Source organism: Hippocampus bargibanti, linkage group LG07, assembly GCF_051943395.1.
Source record: "Hippocampus bargibanti isolate YZ-2025 linkage group LG07, ASM5194339v1, whole genome shotgun sequence".
NCBI classification, from domain to species: Eukaryota; Metazoa; Chordata; class Actinopteri; order Syngnathiformes; family Syngnathidae; genus Hippocampus; species Hippocampus bargibanti.
The window spans coordinates 19901754-19920303 of NC_142740.1; the positions used below are offsets into that span (position 1 = coordinate 19901754).

The 18550-nt window shown below is 40.1% G+C and overlaps 2 protein-coding genes across 2 annotated transcripts; one reads left to right on the plus strand and one right to left on the minus strand.

Annotated features, from left to right (window-relative positions):
- Positions 1 to 154: 154 nt before the first annotated feature.
- Positions 155 to 9008, minus strand: actl6a (actin like 6A). Its single transcript, XM_088999941.1, has 14 exons — positions 8841 to 9008; positions 7796 to 7872; positions 4753 to 4927; positions 3570 to 3670; positions 3382 to 3479; positions 2859 to 2953; positions 2047 to 2153; positions 1524 to 1613; positions 1379 to 1440; positions 1177 to 1291; positions 975 to 1055; positions 618 to 713; positions 451 to 537; positions 155 to 380 (listed from the first exon to the last, which is right to left on the minus strand). The coding sequence occupies exons 1-14, from the start codon at positions 8974 to 8976 to the stop codon at positions 300 to 302; spliced, it is 1401 nt and encodes a 466-aa protein (XP_088856067.1). The 5' UTR covers positions 8977 to 9008; the 3' UTR covers positions 155 to 299.
- A 36-nt stretch (positions 9009 to 9044) lies between these two features.
- Positions 9045 to 12565, plus strand: aldh7a1 (aldehyde dehydrogenase 7 family, member A1). Its single transcript, XM_088999940.1, has 2 exons — positions 9045 to 9119; positions 10415 to 12565. The coding sequence occupies exon 2, from the start codon at positions 10420 to 10422 to the stop codon at positions 12040 to 12042; it is 1623 nt and encodes a 540-aa protein (XP_088856066.1). The 5' UTR covers positions 9045 to 9119; positions 10415 to 10419; the 3' UTR covers positions 12043 to 12565.
- The last annotated feature ends 5985 nt before the right edge of the window (positions 12566 to 18550 follow it).

Genomic DNA, 18550 nt, shown 5'->3' on the forward strand with positions numbered 1-18550 from the left:
TTATTCAGAGTGAACATTCACACAGGAAAAAAAACATTTATGCACTATGGGAGCCAGGTTTGCTGTAATTGGCTTCCAAAAAGGAGTTGGATTTAGTTACTGTGAGTTTTCTGTCAACCATTTGTCATCCAAAGATAAAGCACCAGACTGAACATGGTGGCAAAGAAATTTAATCTCAGTTCAACAAAATATTAGACAAAATTGTGAGTGTGTATGTTGCTACAACACATCCACAAACACGGTGACAAACAGCTTAAAAAATAATACAAAATGAGATTTATTTGTTGGTTTTACATAAATCAAGGGCACTTTCTGTCCACGCACTGCTTCCCTCCTTCCTCATACTCTTGTTTGGAGATCCACATTTGCTGAAAAGTTCCCTGCAAGAGAAGGAAATCATGTATGCGTTTACTCCGATAACATGTCAACAGCACTTCTGGGAGTTCTTACAAGTGATGCTAGAATGGAGCCTCCGATCCACGCGCTAAACCTGCGCTCAACTGTGGTGTTGTTGGCAATAAGCTTCAGTCGCATACTCTGTAAAATAAAAAACAAACATGAAGTCCATGTACCTCCAGCCCCTCTCACGCAATAATATGCAGTTGCTGAGCACACACTGGCGGCGTTTTCTGGGACAATTCTCTGTTGAGGCGGTCAGTGAAGCCCTGAATCAGTGTGTTTCCTCCCGTCACCACTACGCTGCCATACAGACCCTAAGAAACAAGACAAAGATCAAAGTCAAAGTCAGCTTTATTGTCAAACATGCTAATATGCATGACATACAGCACAGATGAAATTACTGTCCTCTCGGACCCAGCATGCAAGGCACTTATAATGACTAATATAATAATATATTGATATATTAATATAATGACTTAAGATCTGCCTAAGACGATGATTGCTGACTTCAAACATTATCTAAAGTGTTTTGGGCACCAATAAACATAACGCTGAGGCCACGACTGTTTACTCACCGGCCGAATGTCAATGTCGCACATTCCCACACTGGTTGTCACCACGTGGCCAACTCCTAACATCGTGTTTCCAGACAAGCCCTGACACCAGATCATGAGACATTGTGAATGTTTCCAAACACAGCACAAACATTTTAAAGCATTGCGTCTGATGTTCATTGATGTACATAGTCCATGTTATATAAAATGATGTAGCGCCGACCTTGGCGTTAGAAGGATCAAAAAGGCCCTCTGGTATTTTCAACCTCTCTGCCCCAAAATCACAGTTGTAGCCATTGGGCAGCTCATAGTGCACTGTGGGCATCTGGGCAGCAACCCTGAAGGAAGGGGATTCAATTCATTCTTCTTGTTTGAATTTTCTTGGGTGCGTTTTAGCATGAAAATGAAGGATTGGGCGTTCTTACTGTTCGTCATATGGCGAATCAGACACCTGCAGCACAGAAGCCTGGAAGTCTTGGATGACACACTGTAAGAGGAAAACGGAAACATCTTGTATTAATACATATTTTAGTATCAAGTGGGCTGCTAAGGCTAACAGCTACTACTCACATTGCACATGTAATTGTGCCACGAGCGAGTTACTTGAGGTAGTTTCTCCTTTTTCTTCCAGCTGGCCTGCGATCCCTCACGCACTGGATCCTGGCATGAAAAATAGCAATGTGAATTCCTACTTAAGATTGTGCAATTCAAATGACCCCTCCCTAAAAAAAACAAGTGATTAGAATCAGAATCAGAATCATCTTTATTGCCAAGTATGTAGGACACACAAGGAATTTGTTTCCGGTAGAACACGCTGCACTAGTATCGTTGTCAAAAAAAACTGCTAAGTGGCACTATACAGTTCCATTTTGGCTACTGTTGAAAGAGTTCAAAGAGTTAAGGGCTTGGGGGAAGAAGCTGTTTAAATAGAAATATTTGTTATCCAAATGCGAATAAAATACCATCAGCAAAAATGTATGTTAGAAACATGGACATGTGAGCAGCAGAATACAGAGTCAATTGTTTGTCCAATAATTACAATTCCACACTTCAAATGCATCATACTCAATATGAATGATTAAATGTGTCTCACCTTTGATGAAATCATATAGGGTGGAATTATTTCAACATTCAACTCTTGGAAGAGTTCTCGACATTGCATGCTCATAAAGTCTCCAGCCAGGGGCGACTTGACGATGCCTGTGCCATACAACAAACACAACTTGCAGTCACTTTCTCAGAACATACATGGCAGAACTTCCAAAGACAAATGCAACCCCCCCCCCCCCAAAAAAAAAAAAAAAAAAAGAATACAAATAGGGCTTGGACCAAAACCTTCTGGGAAAATGAGCCATAGAAATACTTTCTTGAAAGTATTTCTTGCAAATTTCCCCATTGTGGGACTATTAAAGGCTTTGTGATTCTGAAATATGTGACAAAGCGGGAAATAAAACCTACACAACCCCAGCTCAACATGCAAACCGCTTAAAGGTAGCCCAATCTGAGAATCCAACCCAGATCCTAAGTATTGTGTTGCAGATGTCCGAACCACTATTACAACAAACTACCCGCTGAGTAAAATTAATGAACTATCAATTCCATCTATTCTATTCATTTTACCAAATGCTATTATAGGCCTACAGTTAATTAAATAGTTTGCGCGTATACAAACGAAACCATGTCAAAGCTCGGGAGACATTCCAAACATTAATTCAGATCGGTCTGATTGCGGCGGAATGACACTTCCAATTGGTGATGACCATGCAGCATTAAGACAATAAAACCCATAGAAAAACAAAGAAGGAAATCATATGAGGTTTGGTCATTGTTTCCATTCACATTTCCCATGTTTGCAGGTTAAACTTAATCAAATAATATACGTAAGTAACAAGGAACAATTATTACCTTGCTGCAGGACGTAGCCGTCATGCACCGGTATGGCTGTGGTGTGTGTCGCCCCGCTGTCGAGGACCAAACCTGTAGATCGCCCATTGGCGAAGCTTCTCCAAGTAAAGGAATCATAGAAATGAATGTATAACATGCATATGGACATTATGGAAGATCCATTTTCTGTAGCGCTTGGAGTCTATCCCAGCAGGCTTTGGGCAAGACTCCATTATCGCCTGGTTGTCTCCAAATCACAAGCTTCACAGTGAGTAACAACCATTCACCACTCAGGAGAATTTAGATTCTTCAATGAAGTACAACTTTATTGTCAAATGTTCTGTAATTTCTTGAACCTAACATCTCTGTTTTTGTAATATGGGGGTGGGATCTACCCAAACAATCCCCACACAAACAAAACATGCAACCTTCACATCGGACGACCCAAGCCAAATTTTGAATTGTAATGCAGACATGATAATCCCTTATCCATGTTGCTGCTTGTATTATGGAGTAGTACTATTTAAAAAGGCACAAAGGATACGCAGACAGCACAGCTGATTTGCAAAGAAAGAAAGCGGGTATGTTGTAGTGCTCAAACATCAGTTCGGTCAGCTTCTCTCGTTTTGCCCGTGTGTTCCACTGTAAATACAAAACACATAATTTAACAAGAGTAAAAAAAATGCCATATGCACTCAAAATAAATTCTAACTCGCAGAGACAGTAACTCACTGATGCTTCAGACATCAGGACTGGATGCAGGCTTGGTTCTGACTTGAAGTGCATCCTGTATGTGTGATCCAAAATCGCTTGGAAACTGTCCCAGTCTTCAACTACGAGTGAGGCATAAGAAAAAAACCCACAAGCAAGATGAATACTACATAAAAAAACATGGGTCTGGGACTCATTTTTATGTGGCTAACAAAATTCTTTTTAGACGTGTTAAATGATCACATTAATTGTGATTAATTCATTATTCACTTGCTATTTAGTAATTACGATCAGTGTCTTTTTATTCTAATTTTACAGCACTGAGATTTAAGAGTTTGTTTTGATTATTTTTCTTATCTTATCTAAAAGTGTTCTCACTATTTTTGATAGGTTAATGTAAGCACATTTCACGGTTCTAATGTACTATTTTATATTTATTTTCGTAATTCTTTCGAGATTTACAAAAACAAACAAATCAGTGATATTGCCCCTCATGGGCAAAACTAAAGGTTGCAGGTAGGACTTGGGACTCGTATCAAATACGCCAGGAAGACATGACATGACAGATATCCAGCCGTGATTTTTTTTTATCCCTTTCATGATATACTATGACCAATCCTTTCAGGCCAACCATAACCACAAGGCAATGTGGCCGCTTGTAAAAACATTGACACTCTTCACATGTAGACTACTCATAAAATTACCTTCCAAAGCATAAATAAAATAATTTCTTTAACATGTATGCGTTATAGGTCTAATTGCCTTTGTGTGTCACCTGAACAAAAAGCATGATTGTTTCATCATCACCACCAGGTCAGTTTCATCAAACTGGACCAATGGTGAGTTTTTATAGACAGTAATTTCATCTATGTGCACCCAGGTTCCGGGCCAGCTCTCTAAGGAAAGTTGTGTCTCACATTGACGCTTTGCTGCAATTAAGATTGGTGTCACAATGGCCTTGAAATAATTTTGTCTCCACGGGTCCTCATCCTGATGAACATCATCAGCTGTGCTGGCATACTTTACATTTGTGGGCTCTATAATTGAATTTATTGGTGTAGGATTTATGTCATATCACACATCTGCAATAGGGACCAGGCGATGAAGACACATTGCCACATGGCAGATCATAAACCCTGAACTTGTAAAGCCAGCTTCCATTGTACTTTAGGATAGGAAAAAGGTGAGACACACAAATACTCACTCATGCCGTTCTTGAGAGGAGACATAACCTCCATGCTCTCCCTCGGGACCCTCAGCTGGTTGGTGTCGATGTAATAAGTTGTGCCACTCTGCTTGCCTTTGTCGCCATCCGTCTCCATGGGAGTGGTACCATCATCTCGGTCGAGGGTGACACCAATCACCGTGGGGAAATCGGCCTTTTAAAAGAAAAAGGAGCATTAAGTCTGTTGGCTTTCAAGATTTCAGTTTACTGCCGAAAGAACTAGCTTATTTCACATTGCCTGTCAGAGGTAGATTTTCTTGTCACTGTTTCTCAGGTAACTGTTTTTTATGTGTTTTTTATTAACAGCACTGACTTGTAACGGGAAAAAAGTCTGAAATGTTTTCAGCTAGTTGTTTTTTTTGTCCTGACCATTTTGTTATATATTTATTTTCTTCAACTGTGATTAAGTTTAAAGGACAACCGACGTCACTTTTTTTGTTTTTTAACTGACACCAGAAAAACGTTTTATAGCATCTAAAATACCCAAAACACGCAGTATGATATTTCTATTCAAATGCAAAACATCAATAAAAATGACTTAAAGTGTCCAAAATCTACAAAAAAATTGAGCTGCGAATTGGGCATTTGCAGAAAGTCCCGCCCCCAGTTCGTGACGTCACGCCAAGACGTCTTGCATTGCTGGAGTATAAAAACAATGGCTTCAGATTCGGATAATATGCTTTTTTTGTTACACATCCAGTTATGAATATGATTCAAATAGTTCTGAAGAGGAAAGCATACATATTTGCAATCGATTAAATAATTTATTCCGTGTCATTTTGAGGCAGGGGCGGCCCAGTAGTCGAGTGGTTAGCACACCGGCTTCACAGTGCAGAGGTCGCCGGTTCGCGTCTCGGTCCGGCCTCTCTGTGTGCAGTTTGCATGTTCTCCCCGGACCCGCGTGGGTTTTCTCCGGGTCGTCCGGTTTCCTCCCACACTCCAAAAACATGCATGGCAGGCAGATTGACCACTCCAAATTGTCCCTAGGTGTGAGTGTGAGAGTGACTGTTGTATGTCTTTGTGTGCCGTGCAATTGGCCGGCAACCAATTCAGGGTGTCCTCCACCTCGTGCCCGAAGACAGCTGAGATAGGCTCCAGCAACCCCCGCGACCCTAATGAGGAATAAGCGGTACGGAAAATGAGATGAGATTTTGAGGCAAACGGGCAGGGAAAATGGCGCCCAAAAATGGCGACCAGCTCCCGTAAGGAATGAATCAGCCCGTTTCCACAGGCTGATAGATTCCTTTCATGGAGCTTGGACTCCCTCTGCTGGCGGCTTTTGGATGTAACATAAAGGTTTTCAGATAAACAGTACAGCAAAATACATTGAAGGACTGCTACAATGTGTCTTTTTGTCGGTCGGGGGGAGGGGGGGGTCCTTTCATGACGTAACGTGAGGACTCGTCACTAACTCAAAAACAAGACTTCCTGAATGTTCAGCGTGAGTCTTAAAACGTAAAATATAGCTATATGCGATGGAATCTTTGTAAAATACACTCAGTAGAAGTCATTTGAAGCCATTTTACAAATTATGGACACAACTTGTGCGGCGATGTCGGTTGTCCTTTAAGAGTTTAAACCGTCCAAAATTACATGCTATTTATAGTAATAATACATTTTATTTTAAGCCCCTTTCAAAGCTCTCAAGGACACTTTAGTCACAGACAAGCATAGATACTATAATAAATAAAATAAAATTACAAATAGAATACAATAAATAAAATACAATTATAAATAGAAACAAGAGATAGAACTACACAGAAAATGCAATTTATGAGGTGTGTTATGACATTGGCCATTTGTCACAATTAAGAAATCAGATTTTTTTACTAAAAATGATATACTGTATATTTAAATTTAAAAATGAGATTATGGCTTTCCCTGATTATTTATTGGGTGAATTATATTTGATTTTGAACAGATCAGTGGTTTCCTTGTCACTAAAAGATCCAAGCATTGATTTCTTTTATTTTGAATTTATTTCACTTTTTAAACACATTTTGTGATCTATTATATCAAAATATGATAAATATAATAATTTGCCGGTGGCAAATACAGGAGCATATATTTACCTGTACATTGTGCTATCATAAAGTAGTATGTCATCATGCCAACATCAAATTAAAAAAGATATCCCATTAAACGACAGTGATCATCAAAGCTTTTACAACAGGTAACACCATTGTGACAATCATCAAAATACAGTACCAGAGTGGGCTTAAGTTTTCATAAAAATGAGGTGGGTTTTTTATTTCCAAAACATACCTTTGTTTATTATTGTAACCCATACAGCATTCGGCATAGTTGAAACATTAACCCTGTGCTGAGAATGTAGTAATGAGTACATTTAAACGTGCAAAAATGCAGAATAAAAACAATACTCCAAACACTACTCAGAATGGAAAGATATCATAACGACATGTATATTTTTTTTTCTGAACTCGTTATTTTAGAACAGACGTTTTGAAAATGTGCAAACACTTCCAGACAATTAAGTACTGAATTGCTGAGATTTATTGTAAGACTCTTTTCCACCCTCCCGGTTTAGCCATCATTTTGGGGACGAGCTACCAAACTACCATTACAACATGCAATTACCCATTAGTCTTTCCAAAATTTTCACGTGTGTTGTTATTTTAGCTACAATTTGTCTGCTATCGGCACGTATGTGTGGGGCACGTAAAACGATGGGAGCACAACAAAGAATACATACAATGATAATAACTAAATACAATTAAGGGTGACAAGGAGATTTTTATTCTGTTCAACCACATTGTCGAAGATGTTTCTTGACCCTGCACCATCCCAGGAAAAAGAGAGTAACTCTTTTCAGTTAATATTTGCATATTGTACAGTATATGAAAAACAAGCACTTTTCCACAATAATCTGAACTCGATTTACGTATGAAGTCTGTCTCGAGGGTGACAGACATCATTTCATCAACAGACCCAGAGAAATGATGAAGACGCAAAGAGGGGAGAAAATAGACGTTGAATCTGGTTATTTGAGAGTTCCTCTTACCTTGGGACAATCTTCTCCTGCATAGCCAGCTCTCACTGTGTATGAGCCAATGTCGAACACCAAAGCTCCGACCTCATCTGGAGAAAACACAATACAAATTTCCTTCCAGAATCTCTAATTTCTTTACCCTAATGTGTTCAAATGTATGTAGTGATAATCAATTTGTTAAACTAACATAAATACCATTGCTGCGTGGGAACTGAAGCCATTGTTGGATTGGATTGGATTTGCCTTTATTAGTCTCGCAGTGGAGAAATTTACATTTCATAGCAGCAAAGTTACACGTCTTTATGAAATTCAAGCATATTGTTATTTATTGTATAGACTATAGACGCTGCATGTCAAACTCACTGCTGTATTACCATCACAAACTGGCAGTTGATTAATTCGCACATTCGAGTCAAGCTTTCAATCCTATAAAGATCGACATAATAATTTAACATTTTAAGACAACACAAGCGGCTTCTGAAATGACCATAGAGAAACATTGGTATGAAATAAAAATACTCGCTATTTTTCCGTTGTCTCAGATGATGCCAATACAGTACGCTCTTGTCGTTATAAACTGCTACTCACTAGAGTCCAAGCAACGCAGCACGAAGCTGGCAATTTTCACAAAGGTGTTATGAAGGCGTTATAATGGAATATTTTGATCACGCAGATTGAAACTGGCAAAACATTATAGTAATAATATACTGTATAGTCGTAAAATTCGCTAACACATGGTCCAGTTAATAATTACTTGCATTGTATTACAAGCTTTCTGTTTCCTGCCCACTTTCATTCATTTCGTGGCGCTGACTGAACAATTGAAGAAAACTGAACTGCGTGGTGCTACTACATAAACGCTTTGCATATACTACGTAGGTGTGAACACAATTGATTATTGATGTGGATAAGGTACGGTGTAATAAATATATTATATATAGTTTATTCCAGCCATAGAGCTAACCGGTAGCATGGCTAGCGCAGTTAGCCAGCTATGCACAAGGCTGGGACAACACTGGAAAGCGATTCCTTTCTGTGAACTGTAAATGCCACTCACCACCACCGTACACTCCACCACTCATGATGGGAATGTTCACAGCAGAGCGTTTTCGCAATAATCCGTCCGATTTTTGCACAATCACAAACGGTAGACGGCTAATCACAACAAAGGATTGGGGTGAAGTCGTTAGCATCAAACCGTAACGAAGCGAGCGCCACCCTACGTCACGGTGGCTGTCCAATCAGAAAACAGAGCAAGGGGGCGGGGGTTGACGAACAATTCAAGGGACGACACTGCGACTCGCTCTCAAGTGAACGTGGTCCTTCGCACAAGAAAGTAAGTGAAAAACATGCAATCTATTTCTTAAAAGGAAAAATGTGTTTTACATCTATGGGTAAACAAAGAGTTTCTACGTAAAAGCTATGCGACAGTGCCAATCATTGACAATTGAATTCAAAACCTTGAGACATGGGTCAATTCGATTACGTGTCAATTTTCTCAGGGCAACCGTGACACTTGTAGAAAGTGATATGCAACAAATCAATGTGCAGTACAGCATTTGGAGTTTGAATATCGGCGAATGCATTCCAATTTATAGTACTATACTATGTAGTATTATCATATACTATTTATAGTGTCCATATGGCTTGACGTCCGCTTTTCAACCCCAAAAGGACTGGAATCTACGACCAAGAAATTACCACATGTCTTTGTTAGTTAGACTGACAGATAACATTAGTATTACTACACCTTGTGACAAATGTTTTATTCACAAGGTTAACATGTGTGCAACTAGAAAATTATAGAATAACTCAGACTGTTTCACATTATTTTTATAGCGATTCGTTTTTTAAATCAAACGTGGGTAAACGACGCGCCACATCTGGCTCGTTGGTCTTTTTAATCCAGGCAGCCGACGGTTGGAACACAACTGGAGTTTGATGTGAATGACTACATTCATTTCATTTGAACTTGTAATGACAAGCATTTCAATGCCAGATGGCACAGTTACTTGAAGTTGCCGAGCACAGGGAGGGGGAGATGAAGAGAGAGAAAGGGAGCGACAAAGTGTCAATAAGAAATCTTTCCTACCACTTGCGAACCTCTGTCAACTGGGAATTCCTGAGCCGGGTTTTAAAAAAACATGCATTACCCCATGTTTTCTCGGCGTGCTAACCGAAAGAGAAACTCATCGCTTATAAATGAAATGTATTATTATTATCATCATGGTCTGTTCCGACACTCGCCATTCGAAAAAAGCGCAAGCGGAGTGGAAGAAAAACACTCACATACAACACCGTAAACACACACAGGCACTGTGAAATCACATTAATCACACACGAGCGATTCAATCGTGTTTCGTTAACTTGTGTTCTGACAGGAGAGATTCAATCGCATACAGTCAGCTCATGGGCGATGTTTGTTATGGGAAACAATTTTTACAGTACTAAACGCTACCAGAAACTATTGTTTCTGATGTTGTCGTGCCAGCAACAGTCGGAAGTGAAGCAGATGAGTCGGACCCCAAGTTTTGTATGTAATGCACGTTGTACAGCACTGAAAATTACAATAACAATTTCATTTCCGTGTGCAATTTGTTCAAATGTTGTGATTTGGTTGTGTCTTTGTAGTACTCATGCAGCGTTGGCTCAACTTGACCATTGCCCGACACAGCCGGCTCCTCTTGAAGAATAAATTGTTGTATCTTCACCAGTCAGCAGCCATGTCAAATCTTCTCATTAGTCAACCTAAATATGCATGGCTGAAGGAGCTGGGTCTCTCTGAAGACAACCCCGGTGTTTACAATGGCAACTGGGAAGGAAGTGGGGAGGTTATCACCTCATACTGCCCCGCCAACAATGAGCCAATTGCCAGAGTAACCCAAGCTACGATGGTGGAGTATGAAGAGACTGTCCAAAAGACAAAGGAAGCCTGGAAGTTGTGGGCTGATATTCCTGCTCCAAAAAGAGGGGAGATTGTGCGGCAAATTGGAGATGGACTGAGAAAGAAAATCAAAGCACTTGGGAGCTTGGTGTCTTTAGAAATGGGAAAGATCTACGTTGAAGGAGTTGGAGAAGTTCAGGAATATGTTGATATTTGTGATTATGCTGTCGGTTTGTCAAGAATGATTGGTGGGCCCGTCTTGCCTTCAGAAAGGCCAGGCCATGCCCTGATAGAACAATGGAATCCAGTTGGTCTTGTCGGTGTCATCACTGCTTTCAATTTTCCTGTGGCCGTCTATGGCTGGAACAATGCCCTCGCTCTTACGTGTGGCAATGTTTGCCTTTGGAAAGGAGCACCGACCACATCTCTTACAAGTGTGGCCGTTACAAAGATTGTAGCTGATGTGCTTGAGCAGAACAACCTGCCAGGTGCTATCTGCTCCATGACCTGTGGAGGTGCTGATATTGGTACAGCCATGGCCAAAGACGAGCGTGTGGATCTGTTGTCTTTCACTGGCAGCACGCAAGTTGGCAAGATGGTGGGCATGATGATCCAAGAACGGTTCGGCCGCAAGCTGCTGGAACTCGGCGGGAATAACGCCATTATCGTGTTTGAGGATGCCGATCTCAATCTGGTGGTGCCCTCTGCAGTATTTGCATCTGTTGGAACCGCTGGCCAGCGCTGCACGACCACAAGAAGGTTGATGCTGCATGAGAGCGTCCATGATGCAGTGATTGAGAGGGTCTCCAAGGCCTATAAGCAGGTCCGCATTGGAGAGCCCTGGGATCCCAGCACTCTGTATGGGCCTCTGCACACCAAACAGGCAGTGGAGCAGTATCTGTCCGCAATTGAGAAGGCCAAGCAACAAGGTGGCACTGTCGTATGTGGAGGAAACGTGATGGACCGTCCTGGAAACTATGTGGAACCCACAATCATCACCGGGCTGGCTCATGACTCTCCGATTGTCCACACAGAAACCTTTGTCCCCATTCTCTATGTCCTCAAGTTCAAAACTGAAGAGGAGGCATTTGCATGGAACAACGAGGTGAAGCAGGGCCTGTCCAGCAGCATCTTTACCAAAGATCTTGGCCGGATTTTCCGCTGGCTCGGGCCTAAAGGGTCCGACTGTGGCATAGTGAATGTCAATATTCCAACAAGCGGTGCTGAAATCGGAGGGGCCTTTGGTGGGGAGAAGCACACGGGAGGAGGCAGAGAGTCTGGAAGTGACTCCTGGAAGCAGTACATGAGGCGCTCGACCTGCACCATCAACTACAGCAAGGATCTTCCTCTTGCACAGGGAATAAAATTTGAGTGAAAACAGGTGTGATTATTTAGTTTAGGCATTGAGCAGCAATTAATATGATTACATCATCCCTCGTCATTGCTTCGTTGAATTAGAAAAGGCCATCTGGATGAAGATTGACTAATAGTCATAAATTATGAAGGTCCATGGTGAGAGTGATAGACACCGAGACAAACAGAGACTTCAAGTTTATCGACACTTAAAAAACCCTGCAAAGTGGAAATAATCTATCATTAGGTTGATTTGCCGTTTTGGACAAGCTTTTGCACGTTGTGCTATGTGCCTGAATCAGATACTTAAAATAAAAAAAACAATTTTGGCAGATACAATGGAATGGACAATGTTATTCATCAATTTCTGTTACATTGTTAATTACAGCGGACTACAGTACATGGATGTCATCACTGTAATTATTGCCCTTAAGTTGCTTATCATTTACAGTCAGATGATTCACCGCGTTGTACTGTGCTTTTAGTGCAGTTCAGTAACTTTTGGTAAACAATATGTCTGCTGAAATTAAAACATTGAATCAGCATTTCGTTGTGTTTTCTTAACGTCACAATATCCTAAAACGCAATTGAACAGTCAACGCACATAAACACTTGTTGCATCTTCTTTTCCTTTCGGCTTTTCCCTTCAAGGGGTCGCCACAGCGAATCAGTGTCCTCCATCTTCAGAGGTTTGATCCACATATCTGTTTTGGCCAAGCTTTTACGTCAGATGTCCTTCCTGACGCAATCCGGGCTTGGGACCGGCACAAGAAGACTTATGTCCCTTTGTGGCTCCAGAACAGGCAACTCACTCAGTAAAAGGCTCCCAAACCCAAAATGGTCATCGGCACAGCAACATTCAAAAAAGCAAAAACTACACTCACCATTTAATGACTTGTTGCATGATTTATGATAAAATATCACATATGAAATGACATTTTCATAAATAACATTTCAGATGCACTTGCCAGAGAAATGACAGGGAAACTCACGGAGAAGAAAAGTCAACGTTCATTCCAAAACCAAAAATTTTGAAAATGCCCCGAAGGACAAAGATGATGAGAGAGGCATGGGGGAGGGAATTTTTAACCAACACAGTGTCATCTGCTGCATTTTTTTTGTTGCATTGCTATCTGTCCAATACACTTATGCAATTTTCTAAATCGTAACAAGAAAATAAATCCATGCAGAAATTTTCTGATCCGCCTTTTCCTCACAAGGGCCGCAGGGTGTATTGAAGCCTATCCCAGCTGTCTTCAGGCAATAAGCAGGAAACACCCTTAACTGATTGTCAGCTAATCGCAGGGCACACAGAGCCAAAGAACCATAAATGCTCACACCTAGGGACAATTTAGAATGTTCCATCAAAGTCAAAGTCAAGTCAAAGTCAGCTTTATTGTCAAACGTGCTAATATGCATGACATACAGCACAAATGAAATTAATGTCCTCTCGGACCCAGCGTGCAAGACATGCAAGGCACTTATAACGTGGCTAAAAGACATACAATTGACAACAGACAATACTTGTAATTTCTGTATGTAAAGTGAGGTAGTGTCGTCTGGAAAGTGAGGCAGTGACGTATGTAAAGTGAGGTAGTGACATATGTAAAGTGAAGAACCTGCCATGCATGTTTTAGAATGCGGAAGGAAACCAGAGAAAACCCAAGCAAACAATCGCCACTGAATTTTTCAATATGTATATTCAACACAAGTGGTTAATTCTAGAATGCATCAAAAGTTATCAATTTCATACAATAATGTAACTTCAGTTACCATGTTATATTGGGGAAGAGGGCGCTGAGTTGCACAAATTTAGTGAAATTATTCAGCACATTGGCATCTGTTAGATCTCGTGCTGCACGATCAGGAACCTAAAGTAAGTGTTAAGACATTTCATCACAAATACCGTTAATGGTAGAAATGAATTGAATTGTTGCATGAATATAGCCTGACTCAAATGAAACAAATAAACTGAAACCCATGACAGCAAAAACATTTCTAACTCTGCCTTATTGGAAAAGCATCATGCATAAAGTCATCTACATTCATATTCCAATCACCTAATGTCACAAATCAAAGACCAGAATACAATTTAGAACTTTCCCTCCCAGCATCATAGTGCCTGTTAAAATGAAGGCCAACTTATTCTTTAATCACTCTGGGGAGTACTCATTTTTAACAGTCCTTGACCTCCATTATGAGCAAAACATGTGATTCCCTTAACCTTTGAGTTATTGGCACTCCCATAGAAAAAAATACTATTGCCTGCAACCACCCGACATGGAATTTGTTTGAAATCAATTGTTATTGCAGTAGCAACAGCATGGATAACTTCACAGCACTGTACCTTTAATGAATAAAAATAAATAAAAAAACACTATCTCTCATCTTCTGTGCCACCCATATGCTCACTCTCCCACACAGCAGCCTCATACTCCAGCTCGTCTTTGCTCCGTCTTTCTGTCTCTCCCTCTCTCTCCATGTACTGCTCCTCTCCGAAGCTTCTGAACGCCGGTAAAAGGAAGAACCACAATTACTGCACTCTTTCACGTCCATGCCGTTTAGGACCTACACAGAAAACATCCACTTAATTTGCTGTTCTTGCAATAGGTAGGAAGCCTCCGAAATATTGTTTGTTCATTCAGTGCTATGCGTTTGGGCTTGCATTCGATACAAAGCTTCTTGTACAGGATAGGGATATTCATTCCAAGTCAGTATGTTTCCGGCATGAACCTATTATTGTATTCGACCATAAACAAGATGGATCCATATCTGTCCTTACTGATCATGTCTTTGTCTGTGATTTGAACCTGTGCTACAATGAAATGTCAACTCAAACTAACAGAGAGATCTAAGTCGTAAAAGATCATCAATGTGTTGCAGCTACGACAAGAGCTTTTCGAAGAGGGTGACAACATTATTACATCTGCGTTGCTCAATGTTTCCATCAAAAGTGTTCCTGATATGTGTGATTCACTTTTCTGGAAACTTCAGCACACGTTGGATCATGTTGAATGTTACAACTCTGACAGCAGAAGTGTTGGAAATTCCCCACTGTGAGATGATTAAAGGATATCTCATCTCAAAACCGCTCACTTCGCTGACCATCAGTTGAAACAATTCTTGAAGGCTTTGACATGAATGATAAAATGAAAAACAGAAGCATATTTGACTCTAGAACTTCACAGTTACCACCGCGTGATTGCTTGGATAACCTAAAGATATATTGTCGACTGGTATCACCTTTGAGTTAAGTGTTCTGAGATTTTATTTCAGTTGTATTCAGTAACCTGTGAGGCTAATTAAAGCTCAATTACGGCGATAGGAAAGGTAGGGTGTACCCTGGACTGGTTGCCAGAAAATTACAGGGCCCATTTAGACAACCGATGGATCATATGTTTTCCTGCAGTAGAAATTTGAGCCGCAACGTTTTGGCCTTCTGCAAACAGTGACCCCGACCGACTCCACAATCGACACCCGGTTTTCCAATCTTGTAATTCCACCACATCACGAGAGACATTATCGCAGAAATGATGAGGGCACTTCACTAAACCATTGCTCCGACAGTCTCTCGTGTGCCAACAATAGAACTGAGATTAGACAAGAAGCTCAAAGGGTGACAACGTACAGCGAGCTGTCATCTCTTAACCAGAATGAATGGCAGTGTGGACGAATTCGCTTGACTAAATTTAGGATTTTTTTTTTTTGTCTAACCAGGTTGTGGTAAGCTTTTGTTTCCGCAATCAGAAGCATGTGTTCGACAATAACAAGGAAGTAAATGACAATGAATGCATAAGACAATGATCTCAGTGCTGTGTAAACTTAGATGTCCTCAGGCAATGGTCCACTTGTCATGTACTGCCCTACACCCCGTTTTCTCCTCCACCTTCACACTGCTGCGCTCATCCATATATGAAGCGTGTTCATGAACACTATAACTTCCTGACCCCAACACAGCTTTGCTGCAACCCACCACACTTCACGTTTTCCAAGTCGTTTTGATTTTGTGGAGTAGAGCTGCCACACTGGATGAAGTAAACATTAGAATGTTATGAGAATAAAGGTGTGATTTTTATCAAATGAATGCTGTTTTAAAGTGCGTTATAAATACATTTGAGTTGATTTAAGTCTAATTTCCTACAAAAACATAATACCGTACATGTAACCACTGTCTTGTCAAACACGTTGTATATTCCAAAACATTACTGTCTAACAAAACATTGGTAACAGTATTCAAAACCCTAACTTTGAAGTTTAGAATAAGATCAATAGTTAAATTAAATGAAAACTAGCACACCCATACACCCATAACAATTTTGTAAGCTCATTCATATTCGACAAAATCTCCAGTGTTCACACGTTTATGCATTTACTGGAAGCTTGAGAAATCCCTTGTTCAAGGGATGATATCATGGTGCGCAACATACAGTGTGTAAATGAAGATGGTTCATTTTGTATGTTTGTCAGCCAACAAGTTAATGCTTTAAACTGTCGGCCTTAATTTACCTCAGAAAGAAGCTGTGAGGTGAACACAACACATATATTTTAAGTCACGTCACTCTCTTCAAGAAGTTTTTTTTTTCTTCAATAATCCATTATGCATAGAAGCTCTGGCTCTCCCTGATATTTCTCCTACCTTCTTGACGTCAGCAGCCATTTGTGAGGGTTGCCCTGGCAACGGCCAGCCTCCCCGGGCGATGTCTGGTGGATAAGACAGCCCTGATAAAGCCTTTTAAGTTCCTGCTGTTGCTACACCCTTTAATTGCTTTTGATACAGTGAAAGTATGAAATGGTGGTCATTTGGGTCTGGCACCGCATGTGAACCAAAAAGAATTTGAGAGCAAATATTTCAAAGAATTATATAAAAACTCCCACATTTTAGCTTAATCACACAGGTATTTTTATTATTGAAAATATGTTTAAAGAGATTTTAAATGATTAAAAAATAGAATTTATTATTAAAAATTGTGTTATTAAAACATATTTTTGTCACATAATATTATATATAATAACACAAATGTGTAAACCACACATATGGACATTATTCAATTTCGTTGTGTCACATGTCATAGTAATTTGCCTTCATACAAACCACCATGAAGAATACAAGAGGTAATTTACCTATGTATACTAAACACAGTCACACAAATAGGGGATGTTGTAAAGTCAGTCGACATTGCTTCATCCAGAGCCATTAAACTGCCACAAATTCAAATCCCTCACTGTTACCCTGCTTGATTTTGCATTGATGCAAAATCCTGACATACATTATGTGCCGCAGGCGACAATACAATTGAGCTACTGTACAACGTAACCTGTCCATGCTCCCAGATTCTATTTATATCCCAACTGATATGCCACCCCACCCCCGCCCTTTAGAGCGATTGATGTTCTATTTTTATAGTATGAATCTACCACCTCCCCTTTTGGTTGCCAAGCAAAGGACCAGGGGACCTAATTGGGCAAAGATGAGCTTTTTGGACACTGTCTCTGAATCTCAGCTGGCTAAAGCATTCAGCTGCTTTTCACCAGGGCTAAATAAATTGAAAAGCAGAAGAGTCAGAATTTAGTTTATTCTCATCCTTTGATTTCTTGCGAAAATATGCGAGGCTGTTTTGCTGCAAGAATTGAATTACTGACAAACTGTTATTGCATTATATACGTTTTACATCATTCTTGTGTTCAGCAACTTCATGCATGGCACAATAATCTTGGGTTTCTACTTGGTCTTCATTGATTTAACTACTGTGCATACTCGCAGGCTTGGTATTAGTGGTGAGTAATATCGAAGGAGGAGGATTTTTTATTGGTGTTTTTTTGGGAATCCATCATGATATTAATCCATAATTGATCAACAACTATGATTGTAGAAATTAAAAAATCCCAGATAGAATAACAATAAACCAACACAACACAGTATCTCACTAATCCTCATTTTGTGTCTGGAGGCAAAATAGTTTGACACACCTTAACTACTACTGGGTGTTAATTCAATTCTACTTAATCTGACCCCATGCTACTTCGAAAGGAAACCATGGCCTGGGTAACTTTCATTTTCTTTCGATTGATTATAGCTCGTGCAGAGATATGGAAAATCCTACTCCACTGCTCCCTTTCATTGGCTCCATTAAAAATTAATCCAAACCGAAGGTAAAGGGATCCTATTCAATGAGCCAGATGCAGCCCAGGCGTGATGTGTCTTTGAGACTGCACAGCTGTCTCCCAGCACAGTCCAAAACGAGTATCTGACATTAGATCTTTTGAACCAGAATTGTTTGGGTGACAACTTGTAATGAGGGTATTTTAGATGGTAACTTTAGTAATTATCGCTCAAAAACCACACACTACAACTGTTCTGTATTGTTAAACATATATTGTGACCATATTAAGGATGTTTATTTTTGTGGGGGGGGGGGAATTTGTGTCATTAAAAGTAAATTAAAGGTGGCGCACTTTTTTCAGCTCTGATTCCGTGATTTAAGTAGCTTGTCAGTATTTGAACAAATCTGTGTTTAAAGTTGACTGTGTTT

Coding starts and splice junctions, on each gene's coding strand:
- actl6a (XM_088999941.1), bottom strand. CDS start 8,976: ATGCTAACGACTTCACCCCAATCCTTTGTTGTGATTAGCCGTCTACCG. Junction 4,928..7,795: donor CAGGAGAAGATTGTCCCAAG/GTAAGAGGAACT, acceptor TTCTTTTAAAAG/GCCGATTTCCCCACGGTGAT. Junction 1,292..1,378: donor GATTCGCCATATGACGAACA/GTAAGAACGCCC, acceptor CCCTTCCTTCAG/GGTTGCTGCCCAGATGCCCA.
- aldh7a1 (XM_088999940.1), top strand. CDS start 10,420: ATGCAGCGTTGGCTCAACTTGACCATTGCCCGACACAGCCGGCTCCTC.